The sequence below is a fragment of the Choloepus didactylus genome, chromosome 9 (genome assembly GCF_015220235.1).
Source record: "Choloepus didactylus isolate mChoDid1 chromosome 9, mChoDid1.pri, whole genome shotgun sequence".
Classification (NCBI taxonomy): Eukaryota; Metazoa; Chordata; class Mammalia; order Pilosa; family Megalonychidae; genus Choloepus; species Choloepus didactylus.
In genome coordinates, this window is record NC_051315.1 from 123,891,995 (window position 1) to 123,913,421 (window position 21,427).

The 21,427-nt window shown below is 54.6% G+C and overlaps 1 protein-coding gene across 2 annotated transcripts; it reads left to right on the forward strand.

The window, feature by feature from the left end:
* Positions 1–3,398: 3,398 nt before the first annotated feature.
* On the forward strand, positions 3,399–16,352 carry ITM2C (integral membrane protein 2C). Of its 2 annotated transcripts, XM_037850126.1 has the most exons (6): positions 3,400–3,636; positions 10,637–10,777; positions 13,661–13,849; positions 14,888–14,998; positions 15,509–15,659; positions 16,114–16,352. In XM_037850126.1, the coding sequence occupies exons 1-6, from the start codon at positions 3,511–3,513 to the stop codon at positions 16,203–16,205; spliced, it is 810 nt and encodes a 269-aa protein (XP_037706054.1). In that variant the 5' UTR covers positions 3,400–3,510; the 3' UTR covers positions 16,206–16,352. The 2 variants fall into 2 exon arrangements, with proteins under 2 accessions (XP_037706055.1, XP_037706054.1); XM_037850127.1 differs by lacking the exon at positions 10,637–10,777 and having other exon boundaries at positions 3,399–3,636.
* The last annotated feature ends 5,075 nt before the right edge of the window (positions 16,353–21,427 follow it).

A 21,427-nucleotide genomic window follows, 5' to 3' on the forward strand; every position in this document is an offset into this window, starting at 1 on the left:
TCTTGCAGAATGGCTTCTCGATTTCCCGTGGAGGAGGTGAGCTCAGCTGCTGGGACAGAAAAGGACAATCTGGAGAGAGCAAGAATAAAGACAGAGTTGCCTAGAGCAGCAATTCTCAAGCACCAGTGGGCATCGATGCCATGGGCCTGTTAAAGCACAACATTCCTCGAGATCCCACTCAGAGTTTGCATTTCTAGCAAGTTCCCAGGTGCTGCTAGTGCTGCCTGCTGGGGTCCTCACTGTGAGAATCTCTGGGCTAGAGAAGCCACCGCCCTTAGGGTGTGAAACTCCAGGGTCACCATTCACGGAGCCCGTGGGATTGCTGGGCAGCATCGAGGACCCAGGAGAGGTAGCAACAGTGGTTCCAAAGGGCGTGATTGTGCGATTCTCCTCAACAGAACTCAGCAGCTCCTGGGAACACTTGGGTGATGTGAAAGGACAGAGGACAGAGGATTAGAGAACAGGCAAGAGAGAGGCTGGAAGGCTGGGTAATGGAGCCTCACCTGCACACACACACACACACACACACATACACACACACCCAGCTCACCCTGCTATCCTTACCTGAGCCCACAAATCTAGGGGTGTCATAATTAACCACATGCTGCCTCCTGGAGTCTCTTAAATTTTTGACTTGTACCTCATTCCATCGAATCTAAGACACCATCAACTACAGGACACACTTATTTTAGGTACAGTAAAAAAGAAAAATCACTACCAATTATAATTGTAAAAGACATCTCAATTTCAGAGATGTTAAATATGAAATAATGCAGGTCTTAGACTGCATGGAACAAGATCACAGAACAGAGCTGCAGTTCTGAAAGTGTGATCCGAAGACCCTGACAGTCCCCAAGACCCATTCCAGGGCCACAAATTCAAAACCAATTTTGTAATGATACTAAGGTGTCCTTTGCCTTTTTTACTGTCATCCTCTCATTAGAGTTCAATGCAGTTCTCTGAAGTTATACAATGTGTGACAATGTCGCTTTGGTGGCTAATGGAACATATATATTCCTGTTTTTAAGTTTGTCTCAGTTTTAATTTCTAATATAGTAAATGTTGATAGTGTCATCAAGAAATAACAAGCTAAGCTGCAAGGCAACAAAGGCATTTATTTGGGGTCTTAGAATTGCTATTCGGGGAGCACAGATTCAGGTAGCAACCCCAATCGTGTCCAGTCTTGGCACTTCCAGGCAAGGGTTTTTTTTTATTTTTGTTTTTTTTATTTTTCCCCAATTCAATTTTATTGAGATACAGTCACATACCACACAATCATCCACAGTGTACAATCAATTGTTCACAGTACCATTACATAGTTGCAGGCAAGAGTTTTTAAAGAAAAAGAATATTAGACAAGTTGTTTGTGGTTGTTGGATATTTGGGGTACTCCAATTGTCCTTCAGGTTAGATGATTAACTGAGTTCTTTATCTTGTGGTTTGTTTTACGGCGTCCAGATGTCCTTGGGTTTTGAGGAACATTGTTGCTTGAGGCTTTGCATCTGACATCTGGTTGATATTTGCTTAAGAATAACCTCCAGTATGACCTCCCAACTGCATTCTGAATTTCTTAGCCATAGTAACTCGATTTTGTTTTATGTCTTTTTTACAGTAGATACATAACCCATGGAAACAAAAGCTCTTCGGGATCCTGAATGTAAAGGGATCCTGAGACCAAAGGTTTAGGAATTATTGCACTAGAATATGTGTGAGGCACGTGGCTGATAATGATCCTGCCACGGACAAGCCAGGTGTGGTCTCCGCTCCTGAGGGTGGAGGGTGAGGACAGGTACAAGGAGGGTGTACCCTTTGCTGAGAGCTTGCAGGCTGAGGGACTACCCAGGCCGGAGAATAGGGAAGTCCTCCTGGAGAACCTGGGGCTCAGCTCCCCAACCAAGGGGACTGCACACTTTAGCCACATGGCATCTGCCGCAGACCTGCCCTGTGCTAGCCTGGGGATCGTGTGCTGGTTTCCATCTCTAACACAGGAGCTGGGGTGAAGAGGAAATGAGATAACACAGGTGAAAGCAGTCGGCAGATACATGTTTACCGTTTCAGGTTCCTGATGGCTGGGTTGAGTCTTGGGTGTATCTGTTTTCCGCCACGGAGCTCAACACACTCCTTGGCATGCAGGGGGGCCTGGGAAACGCTTGCTGAGTGGAAGGAGGGATACTGGAGGTGGGGGCTGGGAGTTTAAGGGTGGTTCCTGCTTGCTTCTACAAACCCCAAGATTCACAGGGGCGCTCACTGGGCTGATTATCAATAGCCCCCATCCAAACCTAATCCCTCCTCAGCTCCTCCAAGCCATCTTCTTCCACCTCCCCTTTCCCTCTCCCACTTCCACAGCCTGGTGGCCTTAGCATCAGCTGGGTTTTCTCTTTCCTTTTCCATCTGTCTGCCCTCAAGGGCTAAGATCTGAGAGAAGAGTTCCAGGTCTGGGATGTGGGCAGCAGGGGCTCCAAGCAGCCCCCCAACACCTGACAAGGAGGGGGCATGGTCAGCCATTCGGCCCAAGGCTGTGTGTGCGTCGCTGTGCCATCCCCAGCCTGACCCGGGAGAGTGAAGACAGAGCGAGGGCTTTGAGGACAAGGAACCCGCCCCAGCAATGGAAGCCCCCTCTCCTCCCCATTTTCTGAGTTGCTTCACAGGGGCAGACTCTTGGCTGGAATTCAGGGCTCTGGACACCTGGGGGTCTTCCTACTACGCTTGCCCTGATCTCTCCGAAGTCACCCCTGACAGGGCGGGACAGGGCTGGTCCCTCGGTAACCGAAGCCTAACACAGGGGCCAGAGCAGGAGCTGCCTGCAATTCCCCACTCAGAGCCGCCTCAGCGGGCAGCCCCTGGGGCCCTCAGAATGTTCTGCAGGAACGAACAATGAAGGATGATGGGGAAAGAACAGGGCATGGACGGATGCAGGATGCAGGCACGTAAGGGGCCTGGCCTTGAAGCCTCCTCCAGGCCAAGCACAAGGTGGGAGGAGGGGCGTCCAAAGAGAAGGTATGAAGTGGGATGGGGGAGACCCGACCTTGTCTGGACGGGACATCTGCTTTGGCCTGGCAGTCGCTGTGAGGTGGGAGGTGGGAGGCGATGAGGATTGTAGGGAGAGAGCGAGAAGGGATATGACCGGAAGGGGGCTGAGTCCAAGCCCGGTGGGTGGGTGAGTGGATGGATGGATGGGTGGATGGATGGATGGATGGAAGGAAGGAAAGAAGGACGGACGAAAGATGAGTGAGTGAATGAGCCCTCCCCAGGTCTAAAACAGCGCGCCCGGCAGGGGTCACTGCGAGCCCCGCAGGCGGGAATGGGGCGCAGGCGCGGCTGGCGCCGGGGCCCGCCAGCGGGGGGCGGGGAGGGCTGGGGGTGGGGTTGGAAAAGCTACGCGAACGGGATCCAAACTTCCGGTGCCTGCAGCGCGCGGAGCGGCGGTGGCGGCATTTGCACAGACCGGGCTGCACGGCTAGAGGTTGCACAGGCAGAGCGTGCGGAGCGGAGGCGCGGCCCGGCGCAGCCATGGTGAAGATCAGCTTCCAGCCCGCCGTGGCCGGCATCAAGGCCAACAAGGCCGACAAGGCGCCGGCCTCAGCCCCGGCCCCGGAGCCCGCCCCGGCCGCTGAGATCCTGCTGACTCCCGCTGGGGTGAGAGGGGTCGAGGGCTCAGGCGGGGGCGGGGGACCGAGGCGCATCCGGGCCCCGAAGCCATGAGCGAGGCTGGGGTGGGGGTCCCCAGAGGGTCGTCAAAACCAGAGTGGGGTGGGGGGCCGGGATGCGTTTGAGTCCGGTCCTAAAGTGGCTCAAGGTCTTTTCCAAAAGTAGGGGTGCCCTGGGTACCTGGCTCCCAAACTGAGGAAGGCGGCTGGCCCGAAGAAGTTCGAGGAATGTTGGGGGAGCGTGCGCCCGGTTCCTATCAAGGGAGAGCGGCCGCGAGTCGTGTCCCCGGGGGGGGGGGGATGGGAGGAGGGTTGGCTGCCAAGGAGGGGGAGAAGGGCCACTGATTTCGTCCCATACTGCGGGGTGCGGGGGATATGGTCCCCGACGGCACCGGAATTGGCAGACCAGAAAGTGATGAAGTGGAAATAAACCAGCCCCAGCCAGGCTGAGCGTCCGGAGCTCGGGGCTCCGAGGCCGAGCCCGCACAGCCCACCTTAACCCCTCGATCTGTGGAGTGGGTCCTGCCGTCTGGGCCTCCCTGCTCCCTTCTCCTCCGTCCTCTCTCAGTCTTCCCTCTGGCTTCTCATTACCCCGCTTTCTCCCCTCGCGGAGAGGGCTCCCCCGCTGCCCCAGTGCCCTCCGGCATTCGGCCGGCGCGCTCCGAGGGCTTTTGGGGGCCCGGCCTCCTCGTGCGCCGCCCCTCCTCCCCTTTTCCTCGGGCCTGGGGTCCAAGACGCATTTCCGCTGTAGAGAACCGTAGGAGCTGCGTGGAGTTCGTCCGCGGGAGGGCTTGGAGGAGCGAGACGCGTGGCTGGGGACACGGGGGCAGCCAAGCCTCTATTATGCCCGTGCAAAGCTGCCTTCGCGGCCGCGGCCCTCCCCCCGGAATCTCGGGGGCGCACCAAGCCCCGACCCCCCGCTGTGAGGCAGGACTTCGAAAGTCTTTGTCGACTCCCTCCCCCTTCCCACGGCAGGTTTCTGAGGAGTCTTCCGCAGCGTCTTGTTCCCTCCCCAAGTTTTGTGGCTCAGACTCATGGTATTAGGGTGCTGCAGACGACAGCCCCGGCGCTGGAAGAAGTCCCCAGAGATGGTGTCGTAGCTTGAGCGGGCAGGGGATCAGGGCCCGAGCAAAGATCCCTAGTGCAGACGCCGAGGACTCTCACGCTGAGCTCGCCTGCAACTTTTGTGGTCTCTGCAGCACCCAGCGGGCCCAACTTACACACACGTCCCCACCGGAGCCTCTCCCCCACCGGAGGCTCTCCGTCTGCATTTGATGCTGCGGTGGGGAGGGAGATATTTGAAGATCGTGGTCTGCAGCTTTAGAAGTCGGCAAAGGGCTCCTGGAGCTGCCTTCCTCTCCTTGCAGATGGGAGGAGGAAGCCTCGGGACGTGACCCTTGTATCCCCTAACTGCTTCTCCAGGGCAGGGCGCCCAGCTGTGACATGTAACCTGGGCTCTGAAGCCGAAAGAGAAGGGGGGGTGGTAAGGAGGGGGAGGGACAGGCAGTGGGATGCTGTCATTCAAACTCCATCAGAAGGGCCAGCCTCGGAATTCTACAGGAGTGCACATTGTCCCCTCGCAGCCTGCAGGTGGGGTGGGCTGGGGTGGCAGGGCCGGCCTCCCCGTGGCTGTATGCACTGCCAACCAGCTTCTGGCTTTTCTTCAGGCTCTTACGTGGGTCAGGTCCTCTCTCCCCCTCACCCCGAGTGAAATGGAAACATCAACATCTTCCTGCACTGTTAGTAATGGCCTTGAGCCTGCCCAGGGCCCCCTCCTGCTGGCCTTTCTTTGGGCAGGGTCTCTAATTGCCCCAGTGCTCCTGAGTTGTAATTAAAATACTGGCACCTTTAGAACACAGCTGTCTGAGGCTTCCTGGGGCTTTTGGATGCTGCCTGCTGGCTTTGGAGCCCTGGGAAGGCAGTTGACTTCTAAGCCTCTGGCTGCCTCTCCCAGCCAAGGGACACACCCCGCCTGGGACCCTCCTGCCTGCCCGCAGCAGTGGGCACAGCAGTGCCCACTTCACAGATGTGGCTCAGGACAGAGCATCAGCCTTTGTTGGGACTCCTGAAGAGAGGGCAGCCCAGGCGATGAGGCTCGGGCCGGCAGGGCAGCCTTCCCCCACCCCACAAGCTTTATCAAGGCAGGGACTGTGGCCTTGTCCCAGTCTGATGTGGAGATGTGGAGGAAAGCTTATTAGTAGGTTTTTTCTAGCGGGGGTGGGGTGGGGTGTGTGTGACCCAAGAACACTCCTTGGTGCCTGAACTAGACCCAAGGTCCAGTTTACAAATGCTCTTCTGCAGCCAGCCCCTCTAGCTATTGTAATAAAATGTGGACCTGTGATAAAATATCCAGGCCCTGGGGGCAGGGGAGGGAGGGGGCAGCACCCTCACCGTGGGGGCTCCCCCAGCTTCTGAGCAAGAACCTGAAACACCACAAGGATTTTGTCCCCAGACCCAAAGTGCCTGGGGGCTGGGGGAAGGGATGGGGGGCCCCCAGCTGGGCCTCCATCTGCCCAGCCTCACCCCTGGGGGATAATGAGATGCCTGAGCTGATGGGCGTCGGTGGGGGGTGGGGGGCTGGGAGGTGAAGTCAGCCTGGGGAGTGGGCCAGACGCGAAGCCTCCTGACAGCACCCCCTCTTAGCAACCAGCATGATCGCTCTCCCCGTTGGCGGCCCACTGGTCAGCCCTGTCCCTGTCAGCCTGGCGCCCCTTCTCCCCATGATCTGCCTCGCTCTACACACACACACACACACACACACACTGGTAAGTGTGGGCACATCCAGGCACATGGGGATTGGGGGCTGCAAGAGAGAGAAACATGTTAAATACAGTCATTTTCTCCACTCAGTAATTTTCTCCCAGCTTTTGCCTTTGATTATTGGCCCCGGGGCCGCCTCCCCCAGCCCGCATACCTGGGGATCAGGTTTCACTTTCCACGTGTGTCCGGGCTGGAGGGAGCTGGGGCTCAGGAATGGTTGGCCGAGGGCCTGAGTCCTCCCAGCTGGTGCCCCTGATTCCCGCTGGCCCGGGGCGCAGGGCTGGAGGGGGGGACTACCCCGAAAAGGCAGCTTCACTCTCAGTCTTTCTGCACAGGGGTGGGGGCTTCAGGCCTGCCTAGGGCTTGCCCTGGGGGGCTTTCTGCTCTCCCTTTCCAGTTCCCTCTCCCCTCGGCCCGGCCTGTTTCCCAGCCAGCCAGCCAGGATGAGTTTCTCATAGTGAGGGGAAAAAATGCATGGGCAAGTCGCAGAAGCACAGCCCCGCTGCCTCCCCTGCCGCCTCTCCAGATCTCTCCCCAAGTCTCTCCCTGGGAAAGCTTTTCCAGCCTGCAAGTGGCCTGCACATGCCTCCCGAGCCTCTCCAGAGAGATGTCGTGGACGGAGAAGATTTGGAGAAAAAATCCACTGTGCTTCTTCCCTGGCCACCGAGGGGCAGGAACCTCCTGGTGGGGAGTACGGGGGTGGGGGAAGTGGGGGGGTGGGAGGGGGCAGTGGACCTCTGCCCGACTCCCCCTCCCCCAGCTAGGCCTCTGTCCATCTCTCTCTCTCTCTCTCTCTCTCACACACACACACACACACACACACACACACACGTGTGCAAGCATTGGTGCCCGACGCCTCAGTGATCTTGACCCTGGATGGGAAGCTGTGTCCCCCTTGCCAGCCTCACCCGAGCAGCCTGGGACTGGAGATTAATCCACCTGCCCTTCGTGTGGACATTGCTACTGAGGGGTCGCAGCTGGGCCCTGGGGGTCTTCTGGCACCCCCACCTCCCCCATCCCTGGCTGTTTTGACCCTGGCTTTGCTCAGTCATCAATCAGCAAGGCGGGGCCCCAGCTCAGCATCCCCAGGACATGCTGTTCACGTGCCCACATGGAGTCAGGCACTTGGCTGAGAGGACTGGGTTGCCTTGGAAACAGTGTGCAGTATTTTCTCTTTTCTGAATGGAAGCCCCAAAATGCCTGGCCGTAGGTAGCTGCTGCCTGGGGAGCGGCCGTTTCCTGGCTCTCCCATGGCGGGTTAGGCAGCAGGGCTGGCCGCTTTTCTGGGTGCGGGGGTCTCCTGGGGCCTCTGGGGATCCCCAGGGTCGAGGGCCCAGGTTGGAGCCTGTGCTGACAGTGGACGCTGAGCCACTGCGGGGAGGGCACGTGGGGCAGCGAGTGCTCCGGGGCCTGGGAATTTGAGCCCCAGCTTTGATTGTGTAGTGTTGACCCCAGAAGTCAAAGGCAGCAGCAGTGGCAGGATGGGGTTCAGGGCCTCCCCTTCTTTCCGGGGCTCTCAGTTGGAAGTGCCTTTTGTCCCGAAGCAGGGAAAAACACGTTTCCCTCGTCTGGGCCTAGCTTTACTTCCAGCCTGTGGCGCAGGCTTCATGCTTCTGGGGCTCTGGCCCCGCAGGAGGGAGGGGTGTTGAAGGGGGTATCGATGGGGGGCAGGGCAGGGACTCGGCCCCTTCACAGTGACCCCCTCAGACACATGTGAGAACCTGCATTTCCTGGCTGGAGGTTCTGTCCTCAGCCACACCTGGCTTGCCCACCTGCACTGACCCTGCTCTCCCGGGCACCCTCCAGGGGCCTCCCCCAGTTACACACAGACACCCAAGCCAGCCGAGCGGCCCCGCGGGAACTCGGGGCAGAAACAGCAGGTCTCACCTCTTTCTCGGATTTACCAGTGCAGTGGGTCCTTTCCCCCTGTGTTTTATACAGCTTCCACCAGCTGATTCTCTGGTTTTCTCCAACGCAAGCGCCAGAGCGTGGCCACGCTGCAGCCCCAGCTGTCCCCAGGGCGGCTCTGCCAAGGAAACTTCCGCCCATTTTAAACTGGCGCTTGATCCTTCTCAAGGGCTTTCGGGGCCTCCGTCCCTTTTAATCCCAACGAAACCCTGTTCTGGAGCGTCTGCCCACACCTTACCACGGAAACCCGAGGGGAGACGAAAATGCGCCCCGAGGTGGCTCTCAGCCCGGCTGGGGCCTCCGAGCCCCTCTGCCCTGCGCCCAGGCAGCCGCCCCGCGTGGCCCACGGACCCGAGCCTCTGCCTTGGCCCCGCCAAGCCCCGGGCCGGCCTGTCGTCTGGGTCCCGCCTCCCTCGAGGCCGCGCTCCTGGCCGCGGAAGGGCCGCCCGCAGCTGTCCCCAAGGCGGGGCTGCGGCACAGGCACTGCACTCGGTGACCCTGGTGAGAGTCCGCAGGGCAGCTCCCCGGGGTGCTGAGGACATGGGGGGTGGGGATGGGGGGGGGGGGGCAGCGAGTGCAGGCAGCGGGTTTTAGCCTCAGCTCCGGCCAGGTGAGCTGCCTGCAGGGGGGCCGGGCCGCTGTGCTCAGTTTCTCCAGCCTGGGAGATGGATGTGCCCAGTGAGGGGCAGGACCTGCTGTTTTCTGTCCTTTTCTGGGGGTGATGGGTGGGGAGGAGCCAAGCCTAGGAGGCGTCCCTGGCTGGGAAGGGCTCAGCTCTGCTCCTGGGGCCTGGAGCCCCCCCCGACTCCTCCAGCCCCTCCAGCCCACTCTCAGCAGGAGGGAATGGGGCGGGGGCCTGGGGGATGCACAGGCCCCTGTGTCACACTGAGAGATAAAAGCCTGTCCAGGTAACTACGTGAACTGCATTCCTGCCCTCCCGTTACCCCATCCAGGAGAAAGGAAAAATGACACAATCCAAGGAACCTGACTGGATAGGGCCTGCGAGATCACTGAGTCTCACCTGCTCGCTTGGGGGAAACAGGCCCACAGAGGCCAAGCGGGGCATCAGTGGTCAGTGTCAGAGCCAGTGTGAGAAGCTCCAGGCTCCCAATCTGGAGCCCCCACCTCCCAGCCCCAGCCCCCGGGCTCCTTGAGGTCATGGGGGCTGGTTCTTGGGGACTGACTGGCCTTTCACTCACCCTGTTTGAAGGTATTTGGGCACCTTTAGTACCGTGGAGGACAGATGGATGGTGCACGTGGGGGGTTGAGCCAAGCCGAGGCTCTTGCAGCCACCTTTGAGGGTGAACGAGGGCCCGGGATAGGATGGCATGGCAAGGAGAACACGCAGACACAGAGTTAACTGGCTGGTTACGAGCCTGAATCATGACTCGCAGTCCAGTGCTCCCGAGTGAGGGCAGCTGAGGCGAGTCACACACTCCTCCCTCCATCCACAAGGCCTGGAACTGTGTCAGCTCAGCTGGCTTTTGCTCGGCAGCCTCTGTGGCTGCCATCCCGAGCCCACGTCTCCTGGCTCTGGGAGCAGGTTTTTTTTCCGGAAGCTTCCGTCCTGGCTGCCCTGACTGTGGCCGCTGCCACCACAGCGACGTTTTGCTCCTGGCAAGAGCTGCCTGGCTGCCACCAGCCTCACCCCGTAGACTCCACTTCTCACAGCCTGCTTGAGTGTAGCTGGCTGGGGCCTGTGCAGGCTGACACTGCACCAGCAGGCTGAGCTAGCCTGGGGTGGCCCTCAGGCCCTCTGGCTTACAGCAGCCCCTGTCCCGGTCAGTCGGTGGAGTCTCCCTGCCACGGCCTCCTTGGTGGAGTCCAGCAGCCTCTCTCCGGGTCTCTTCACCTCCCACCACCCCCATTCCATTCTGTCCTGTGCACTTTGGCCTTAGTGGAGCTGGTCACTCCCCAGCTCAAAAGCCTTCCTTGGCTCCCCATTGCCCAGGGCAGTGGCTCCCAACCCTGCCCAGTGCCCTGTAAATCCCTGCATCTGGTGCAGTCAGTTAAGGCTATGTATGTACTTTCTCCCATTTTATATTTAAAAGAATATACTGTGAAATCCCATGGGAGAAACTGATACAATGAATGGGACTGTTAGCACAGGTATTATTACAAAATGTGCCTGCTTTGTCCCAGGGGATCCTTCCATATGGCTTCGGGGTGTGTCTCGGTTTCTGCACAGGTGGGAGGAGCCTGGGTGACCTGGTGAGGTTTTCCTTCCTTCCAGATGAGGCTCTGCCCTCTGGGTGTTGGCTTCCTCCCCTCCCCCAGGGCTCCCCCCGGGCCCCCGAGTGACCTTGCCCTGCTGTCTGCAGGAGGAGCGGCCTCCCCACCCCCGCTACAAGAAGGGGGGCTCCGTGGGCGGCGTGTGCTACCTGTCACTGGGCATGGTGGTGCTGCTCATGGGCCTGGTCTTCGCCTCCGTCTACATCTACAGATACTTCTTCCTCGCTCAGGTGAGGGTGCCGGCGGGAGGGCAGGCCCCTGCGAGCAGGGCTTGGGGTAGGGTTTAGGGGGGAATGGGGAGGAGCTGGGAGAGATGCAGCCTGGGGCTTGTGAAGGGAGACAGGGCAGCAGGAAACACCCGACAGGCCCCTCGAGTGGGAGTCAGTGTCCAGGGCAAGCCCTAGGGTCCAGCCTCCTCCCTCCCTCCTTGGGCCTCCTGGGGCCCAGCCCACCCTTAGCCCTGGTCCTGGGGAGCCTGGCCTCAGTCCAGGTGAGAGCTCGGGTGGGTGGGGACAGGGTGAGCCCTGAGCTCTGGCTCCCACAAACTCTAGTGGAAAGCAACAACACAATTTTTCAGATATAGGTGGAACTGAAAGGGTGTTTCCCGGGGACCCATGGCCAGTGATGGAGGAGCAGGATGGGAAGTTGGGGCTTCGTGGCCCGCGGCCTCGTCCCACCACATCCCACTGGGGCACTACCCTGGAAATGCACATCAGAGCAAACTGCAGCTCTGCGATGGCCCCAAAGCCCAGACCCTGTGCACACAGCTCATGCTTGAAGGCACAAAGTGGATTTATAGAAAGCTTTGCCACCACCACCTGGGGGGAGCGGAAGGGTGGACTATAGGGGCCCCCTCCACCGACAGGCCCACCGCCTGGAGATCCACTCAGGCGAGTCTGGGGCAGGAGCTGGAGGCAGGAGAGCGTGTCCTGAAGGCAGGCATCTTGCTATGGACCCAGGAGGCTGCCCCACCTCAGACCTGGGGAGGGAGGAGGGTCTCCATGTTCTTAGAAGTGAAGGTGGTTAAAATAGACTTAGCCTAAAGGGGTCAGCAGCTCAACTGACCTTCCTTGGTGGTGGTTGAAACTGGGAGCCTCAGAAGGACAAAGAGGCTGGGGTTGCCCAGTCATTTATGACCCGAGTGACCCTTCCCCACCCTCAAGCATTTGGGCTTGAACTTTGTTGCCACCCAGTTTTTGTTTGTTTGTTTGTTTTTTTATTTTATTAAATTCACTTTTATTGAAATACATCCACACACCATACAGTCATCCATGATATACAATCCACTGTCCACAGCATGATAACATAGTTATGCGTTCATCACCACAGTCTGTCTCTGAACATTTTCCTTACATCAGAAAGAACCAGAACAAGAATAAAAAATAAAAGTGAGAAAAGAACACCCAAATCATCCCCCCCATCCCACCCCATTTGTCCTTTAGTTTTTATCCCCATTCCTCCACTCATCCATACACTAGATAAAGGGGGTGTGATCCACAAGGTCTTCACAATCACACTGTCACCCCTTGTAATCTACATTATTATATAATCGTCTTCAGGAGTCCAGACTGCTGGGTTGGAGTTTGGTAGTTTCAGGTATTTACTTCTAGCTATTCCAATACATTAAAGCCTAAGAGGTGTTATCTATATAGTGCATAAGAATGTCCACCCGAGTGACCTCTCGACTCCATTTGGAATCTCTCAGCCACTGAAACCATTTTGTCTCATTTTGCATCCCCCTTTTGGTCTAGAAGATACTCTCAGTCCCACAATGCCGGGTCCACATTCATCCCCGGGAGTCATACTCTGCATTGCCAGGGAGATTTACACCCCTGGGAGTCGGGTCCCACGTAGGGGGGAGGGCAGTGAGTTCACCTGTCGAGATGGCTCAGTTAGAGAGAGAGAGGGCCACATCTGAGCAACAAAGAGATACTCAGGGGGAGACTCTTAGGCACCCTTACATGCAAGTTTAGACTCTCCTTTGCCACCCAGTTTTTCCACAACGGAAATTGCTGAAAAGTTTGTATTCTGTGGGGCTTTCTCCTTGAAATCCCAGCTCTCACGCACCTGCCGATTTCCCTTTTTGTCAGGCGACTCCTCCAGGTCTCCTGGATTCCTGGCGCAGGCCCTGGGTCCCTGACCCCGCACACTGTGCCAGGTGCCCAGGCTCCAGCAGCCTCTGGCAGCCCCACTGAACCCAGTCCTGGCTCTGGGCCTCACCAGGCCCCTTTGGAACCCTCAGGAGCTGCACGCGGCCCCCAGTGAGGCATCCTCCCAGGAGAGCCTACAATAAAAGAGAGAAAGGGGATTCTGCAAATTACACCAGCCAGCCCCGAGCCCAACCCTGGAGCCCTGGAGAAGTTAGGTGGCCCCAGGCCATCGGTCTGCTTTCTGTCCCCCATTGATGAAATGGCTGGACTGGCTGAGGGGCTGGGGGTAGCAAACACAGTGCTGGTCAAGCCTTTCCCAAGGCCTGGGGGTCCAGGAAAAGTGATGGGGCTTGTCTTACATAAGACCTTGAGTAAGAGGTGGTGGTAGCCTTTCAGCTCCTCTCTTGACCTCTCTTCTTCTGCCCTCCAAACTGCAGGTTTCCAGAAAGGCAGCCAGGTACCCCCTGGCAGCAGGGGAGGGAGGCCCGTCCAGTTCAGGGGCTCAGCCCTGTGTTTTTGCCAGGGGGCCCTCCCACCCTGAGTCCCTTCCTCAGGGGGCTCCTCCCTTGTACCGCTCAGGGGTGGCCAGGCCCTCCCCTTGCCGGTCACCACATTTCAAGTCACTGACTCACTGACTTGGAGGCTGGAAAGGGCCTTTGGGATCACCTTGCTTTACAGGTGGGGAAACCCAGGCCCCGAGAGGTTGTAGAAACTGGCAGAACTGGCCTGAGCTTCCTGCCTCCCTCTCTCCCTCCTATTAGTAAAGTGTCTTGTCCAAGGCCCGGCGTGTCTCCCTCCCGGCAGCTCTGGCTCTGACTGACTCCCCAAGAAGCCTAGTTTCTCCGTCTGTCCCCATCCTCCCTGCTCCCCCAGGCCTTCGGGGCACGAGATGCAGTGGGTGGTGGCAGGGGTGCTGAGTGCTCTGTGTGACCAGCCTGTCTCTCGCCCTCCTGCCCTGCGCAGCTGGCCCGCGATAACTTCTTCCACTGCGGCGTCCTCTACGAGGACTCCCTGTCCTCCCAGGCCCGCACCCGGATGGAGCTGGAGGAGGACGTGAAGATCTACCTCGAGGAGAACTACGAGCGCATCAACGTCCCCCTGCCCCAGTTTGGCGGCGGGGACCCCGCGGACATCATCCACGACTTCCAGCGGGTGAGGCCAGTCTTGGGGCAGCAGCCAGGACCCGGCTGGCAGGGACAGGGCCATGGGAGGGTGTCCAGGGAACCCAGAGCCCCCCCGCTGCCGAGTCGTGAGCAAGGAGAACCTGGTTGCAAGGAGCATGCCCACGTCCACCTGTCCGTCCTCTGCACGTACACTGCGTAACACAAACTGCGTTTGGTGGGTGGTTAAGGCCGAGGTTTATCGGAGTTTTCAAGACATTGCTTTTATGGGTAACACAGTTATGACTGAATGTGAACCAGCCACGGCTGATTTTCCCCTTGCCCGTCTGATGGCTTCAGACATCGGTTGCCGTGTGGGAGGCCAGTGTTTCTAGTTTCTATTTTCACATACTATCAAGTGCATGAGTCTTAAGTGTGCAGCTTAGAAGCTGTTTATACGCATATACATTTGTGTAACCGCCACCCAGATCAAGATCTGGAACATTGGCCAGCACTCTGGAATGTTCTCTCGTGTCCCACCTAGAGGTAACCATCCTTCCACTTCTGACTCGGTGTGAGGCCAGCAAAATGCAAGCTCCCCAGCTCTCTTTCCCCAGCACTTGCTTCCCAAAGCTTCATGGGGGTTTTTCAGTACTAACCCTTCTCTCCACATCCTGGATGTTCTTGCAACAGAAACCCACAGAGGGTCCAGGAAGGAGCAGCTCTCGCTGGGCCACACGGGTTTGGTGGAATGCACAGTCAGGACAATACAGCATTCCCCAAATCTTGACTTTGTAAACCCGTGAGAAGAGCCCCTTTAACAACCGAGGAGTTTAAGAGCTGGCATGCACTGTTTTCATCTGTTAACTGGAACCTCCTACCGACTTAGGCCAGGACAGGAGCAGGCAAACGGAGTGCTCACCCACCGTTCAGGAGTTTGGGGTGCATTGCCCCTGCAGGACCCAGGCCCTGGGGATGGTGCAGTCGGATTCGTGCCTTTGCTGGCCAGGAGCCTCCCAGCCCCGCCTGGGCAGACCCTCGGCTGCAGAGACTGACCCCGAGTCTGAGTGCGGCCCTCTCCTCCTCGCAGGGTCTGACTGCTTACCACGACATCTCCCTGGACAAGTGCTACGTTATTGAGCTCAACACCACCATCGTGCTGCCTCCTCGCAACTTCTGGGAGCTGCTCATGAACGTGAAGGTGAACGCGGGACGTGGAGGCCAGGCCTGGGCCCAGAGAGTTTCCTGTGGCGGGGTCAGGGGACCCAGGGACGTTGCTGTCAGCTGGGCCCAGCACCCCAGACTGCTTCTCCCACATCCCTGAATCAAAGTCTCTCCTTTTCTCCTTCCCCCACACCTGCACCTCTCCCACACGGGAAGGTCCCATGACCAGCTTCTGCAGCCTTCAGGGCTATGCCCGTGTTGGCAGTGCCGGGTGCAGGGAGAAGATCTGTCCCCCAGGAGGGCTTCCCCGAGGGTGGGAGATCTGACTCACCCACATGGGCAGTGTGGGCACGGGTGCCTGGCACAAACGGGAAGAGTCCGGGGGTGTTGGAAGCACCAGCTGGGAGGCCTCTGGTGGGGGAGGTGGCGAGACAGGAAAGGGGGGACTCAGTGTGAGCAGCAGGGTGACGAGGAAGGGAATGGGGGGGAGACAGTGGGAGGGAAGCCCTTGGGTGCTGACGACGCACTGTGGCCGCTCGCTTTGCAGAGGGGGGCCTATCTTCTGCAGACATACATCATCCAGGAGGAAGTGGTCGTCTCGGAGCATGTTGGTGACAAGGAGGCACTTGGCTCCTTCATCTACCACCTGTGCACTGGGAAGGACACCTACCGGCTGCGGCGCCGGGCCACCCGGAGGCGTGAGTGCCCGTCCTGTCCCACCTGGGGCCCCTGGCCCAGGCCGCTGCCCACAGCCACCCTCTGGCAGCTCCTTGGCTCACAGCTGGAAGCCAACTGTTAGAGAGTGACGGTAGCAAAAACTGATGTTAATTGAGCTCAATTTTTATATCCTTCTAAAGAGTAGAAACTATTACTATTATTTCAACTTTTTCAGACAAGGAAATTGAGGCACAGAGAAGTTAAGTGACACCCCTAAGGTCACACAGCAGGGAGGTGGCAGAGCCAAGCAAAGTCTACTCGCGGTGTCTGAGCTTGCACCCTTCCACCATGCTGCCTCCCTGCGGCTGCCTCCTGGGCCTCGTCCCTTGAGTCCTGGGGTCTAGCTCTGGCTCCGCGTCCAGGCCCACATGGCCCAGCCAGTTCGGGGCCCTGACCCGCCTGAGCCTTACCGGGCTCTCCCTGTTCCCTCCCCAGGTATCAACAAGCGTGGGGCCCAGAAGTGCAACGCCATCCGCCACTTCGAGAACACCTTCGTGGTGGAGACGCTCATCTGTGGGGTGGTGTGAGGCTCTCCCTGCTCCAGCTCCCCACCTTCTTCCCTTTTCTTCTCTCTGGCCCTCCTCCTGCCCCTTGCTTAGCTTGTACTTTGGGCCCTTCGATAGATGTGACGCGTCTCACCGCACCCCCTGCCCCACCTCCCCGTACCACAGCAAGGCCTCGAGGCCCCACCTCTGCTGACCTCGGGTGTGGGGGAGGGGAGGGGAGCCCAGGGTGGTTTCGTGGGGTGCACCACCTTCCAGGCTGGTCTGTGTGGCCCAGGGGGAGGACCACATGGAGGAACCGGGCATGGGAGTACCTGGGCAAGGGGACAGAGGGACAGGGGAGGGTGTGGGGTTCAGAAATACCTGCCCAGGTAGCAAAGTTCTAAAAGGCCTTTCTTTGGTGGGCACACTTCCCGTCTCATGCTCCCTAGGCCTGGGGCTTAGGCCCAGGGAAGGACTCCCCAGAGCACAAGGGAAGATGGCTCTGCCGGGGGTCTCCGAGAGCTCCGGTCAGTGCCTTCAGCCCACCGGCAGGAACCCAGAGTTTGGGGATGGGTGGGGTGAGTTTGTCAAGCACAATCGTTGTCCGAGTGGAACCAAAGAAAGGAGCTGGCCCCCAGCCCTGGCCCCACCCACGCCCCAGGCGCACAAGCGGGGGGTCCCCAAGCCAAGGCCGGAACAGCAGGTGGACCACAGTAGAATGGGACAGGGGAGGGTCTCAGGCCTGTCCACGGGCCCCTGGAGGGCCGAGCCTGCTGTCAAGTGAGCCGCGGGTTCAGCTGAAGCAGGTGGAGTTCCTTCGTGGCTCCAGGGTTAGGGCATTTTTAAAAGAGAAAACGGGGGAAGAGGGAGAGTCGCCTGGTACTATAAACCCTTCCTCCTCTTTGTGCTGAGTTTTCATCTCCCTCCACTTTGGGGGGATGCCACATTTTCCTTTTCCTTCTCACTGTTGCATGTTTTTACTGATGTCTCTGTGCTAACCGTGTCTGTCCCGAGCCTTGGAGCCGAGGGCTGGGACGCCTCCGGGCACTCTGCGGTGCTCCCTGGAAATGACACTCTTAAATGCTTTGTATATTTTCTCAGTTAGATCTCTTTTCAGAAGTGTCTGTAGAACAATAAAAAAATCTTTTACTTCTGACTTTGACTTGGGAGTGATGGCGGTGGGGGTGGCTGCAGGGGAGGGGTTGCAGGTTGCCTCCGAGGTGCCTGCACCTCCATTTCCAGGCTGGGTGGGGTGTCTGGGAGCAAGTTGCAGGGTGGGGGTGGGCAGGGGTGCCAGACCCGGAGGAGATGGGCTTGTTGCCTGGTTTGGCCAGAGGAAAGGATGTGCCCAATCAATGTCTCCCTCAGTCCTCACTGCCTGTGAGCAGGTAAGGTTCACAGAAAGGCCCCAGGGAGCTCAAGCAACTTGCCAAGGTTGTTCTTAGATGCCCATAAACCACACCATTGAGTTTCAACAGCAGATGACATCATGATTGTTTGTCCTCAGGCACAAGGACACTGTCGTGTTGTCCACACTGTCTGGGCAATTAGGAACCGCTCCAGGTGCGTCCGAACTGAGGTTGGCGGGACAGTCGCAGGGTCACGTTCTGCAAAGAAGGGAGCAGCAGTTTGGTGGTCCCCGGAGGTGGCCCTGTCTCTTGCCCAGGGTGAGCCTGTGTTCCCACGCCGTGGGGGCATTTGCGTCTCAATACCCTGTGAGGGACGCAGAGGCCGATCCTTGTGCAAAGACACACCTTGTTCTTGAATACAAACACAATCTTGCAGAGATGTCGGTTTTCCTTATAGCGGCCAATCTAAGTGCAATACAATTGCAATTAAAATACCAACAGGGTTTATTTTTCAACTTGACGAAATCGGTTCTTTGTGCAAAGTAAAGATGGGAGGATAGCCTGGCAAATTCTAAAAAGAGGAAAGAACCGGGCCTCCAGATATTAAACATTATAAACTACAACAATTAGGAGTTTGGTGTAGCAAAGGAAGAGATCAATGGAACATGATAGAGGACCCAGAAGCTGATTTAAAGACAAGGGAATTTAATATATGATTCGAGTGACATTTCGAATCAGTGGGAAAAGTGTGGGTTGTTCTTAATGGATCTGGAATAACTGGCTAGCCATTTTGACAAAATAAATTAAGCTAGTTCCTACTTCCCTCTTAGTTAATTCTGAAAGGGTCAAAGGTTTTAAAGTATAAAAAGAAGACTTTAAAGTATTCGAAGAGATGATTTAAAAGATAAACGGGGGGTGGGGAATGGCCGTTCTAAGCATGATATACACCAAAGACAACTTGGACTATGAAAAATTAGAATTTATACACAGCAAAATACACTGTGAAGTCAAAGGTTTATATGTATCAAACTGGGGGAGATGTTTTTGAAACACAGGACATAAAAAGGACTATTTTCCTTAATATGCAAAATCCTTAAAAATTATGAATAATGAACAACCCAATAGCAGTAAAGTAAAAATGGACCAATGTTTCAACACAGGAAGAAAATACACATCAATACCAGGAAGATACATTTTTCCATGTCAAGTTAGGGTTTGTTTGGTTTTACATATTTTTATGTATTAAGTAATGTATATAGAATTGCATACATAAATGAATAATATGTAAGTTAGGAAGTATCATGAGCAATGGTTCTCTGGCAACCAGCCTGCCAACTTACTAAATGGAAAATGGCCAATACAATTGCAATTCCTTATTTGCTCCTCTCCCTTTGTTACTGCATAATAAACCACCAGAGAACTTAGTGACCTGAAATAGCAATTTGTAAAATTTTTCCTGGCCCTGTGAGTTGGAGATTGGCTGGTTGAGTGAGCAGCTCTTGTTGGGGGATTGCTGGGCTGGGGCATCCAGCATGGCCTCTGGTGGGCCCCAGGGCCTCTGATCACGTTAGCCTGGCCACTGAGCTCCAAGAGGGCAGAAGCAAAATTTCCAGAACATCGTTGGTCAAATTAAGTCACAAAACCAGCCCAGATCTAAGCAATGGAACATAGACCACTTCTAGAACAGGGGAGAGGGAGGGAAGGCATGTTGGCAGCCCGTGTTTGAAGGCCCCATGTTTGCCCCTCCAAATTCAATATCCTGTGGGGGACCTAAAAGACTCAAATTAGTGGAAAGACACACCTTATTCTTGGAGCCAAAGACAATCCTGAAATTACATCAGTTTTCTTTGTATAAGCCGAACCGGATAATTCTAACCTGTTTTTCTCTGCTTTGCTTAATATTCATACCACATATCTGTGAACCCAAAATAATATCTTGTGCAGTTTTGCTTGTACTTGAACATTATCAAAGTAGAAGGAAAATGCCCATATTATTCTCTGACTTGCTTTCCCCCTTCAACATTATAATCCTAAGATTCATCTAGGTTGGTTGCTTGTAGTAGTATTTAGTTCATTTTTATTGTGGTATATTAGTCCATTATGTATCCATACAATTTAATTACATATTCTCCTAACGATGACTATCTGGGTTGCTTCTAACTTTTTATGATTACAACAACGCCTTCATGAACATTTTTTTGTACGAGGCTCCTAATGCACCATGTGAGGGGTTCTGTATTGTATATGCCTAGAAGTGAAATCATTGGGGCATACAATATGCAAATGTTCAACTCACAAGATTCTACCAAATTATTTTCTAAGAAGTTGAAGCAATTTACACACCCTGTGTTTACCTGTTCTTGTTCCACAGCCTTCACAACACCTAATGTTAACAAACTTTAGTATTTTTTGTCCATCAATTGGGAGTAAAATAGCATTTCATCATGGTTTTAATTTTCATTTCCCTGATTCCCAGTTAAGTGGGGCAAATTTTCATGTTCATTGGACACTCAAATTTCCTTGTCTATAAAATGCTTGCTTGTGTTCTTTTGTGTGTTTTTCCATTCAATGCTTTGTCTTTTTCTTATTGATTTGTACAAGTTCTTTATATATTTAATTACCTTTATACATTTTCTCTTTGATGTGTAGCAAATATCTCATCCAAGTTTGTGATTTGTCTTTTCACTTCCTATGTGTTATCTTTGATGAACAGAAAGAAATGGCTGGTGTTGAGGTAGTCAAATTTATCCATCTTTTTCTTTATGTTTAGGGTTCTTTGCATCTTGTTTCAGAAACCCTTTTTATCTCAAGGCTGAAGAGACATTATCCTATATGTTCTTCAAATAGTGTTTAAATTTTGTATGTACATCCAAGTCTTTTAAATCCCTTGGATTATATTCCTGAAGGGTGTGAGGTAGGGATAACCATTTGTTCTGGGTTGGTTTTTTACCCCTTTCCCCAGTGAACTGCAATGTTAGATCTGCAATGATAAAGTTTCCATCAGTGTGAGGTCTGTTTCATGGTTTTCTGTTTTGTCCTGTTGGGCCTGTCCCTTGGGCCATAACCACACTTAAAATAACTTGTGGCATCTGGTAGTGAAAGTGATCTTTATCATCTGTGTCTCCCCCATTCTTCACCCCTTTTTCTTTCATACACACTTTAGAAACAACTTATCAAGTTTCATGAAGAGCCCTGTTGAAGTTTTTATTGCACTTGCATTAAATCTATAGATCCAATAGGGGAGAATTGAAACTGTTATGATATTAATGTCCTGATCCATGAACATTTTATTTTTTTTAATTTATTTATATCTCTAATATCTTCCAATACCACTTCATACTTTTGTCAATGAAGCTTTTACAAATCTTTTGTTAGATTGATTTCTAATAAGGCCATCATATTGTTGTTGTTATAATGAATAATTATAACTCTGTTTCTGGTTGCAAAAATGTAATTTATTTTTTAATACTGACTCAGTAAACTTGCCAAGTTGTCTGTCTTATTCTAATAAGTTACCTGAGGATTCTTTTGTGTTTTCTATATAAGTAATTGTATTAATTATGAATAGATTTTTGTTTCTTCCATTTGAATAATTAAAATCTTTATTTATTTTTCTGTTTTTTTTCTAACTAGTACTGTGGGAAAAGCTGGAAATCTTGTTCTGTTTCTTTAATGGGGATTCACCATTGAGTATAGTTTTAGCTGTAGATACTGGGAGAATACCCTTTTTGAGGTTAAAGAAGTTTTACTCCTAATTTTCAAAATGTTTTTATGTTTAATCAGGGTAATTGACTTTATCAAATGTCTTTTCTGCACCTGTTAATATGATCACACGTTTTCCTCCCTCTAGTCTATTAATGTGGCAACTAACATTAATAACTGATTTGGTCGGGATATATTATCTTATTTCTATAC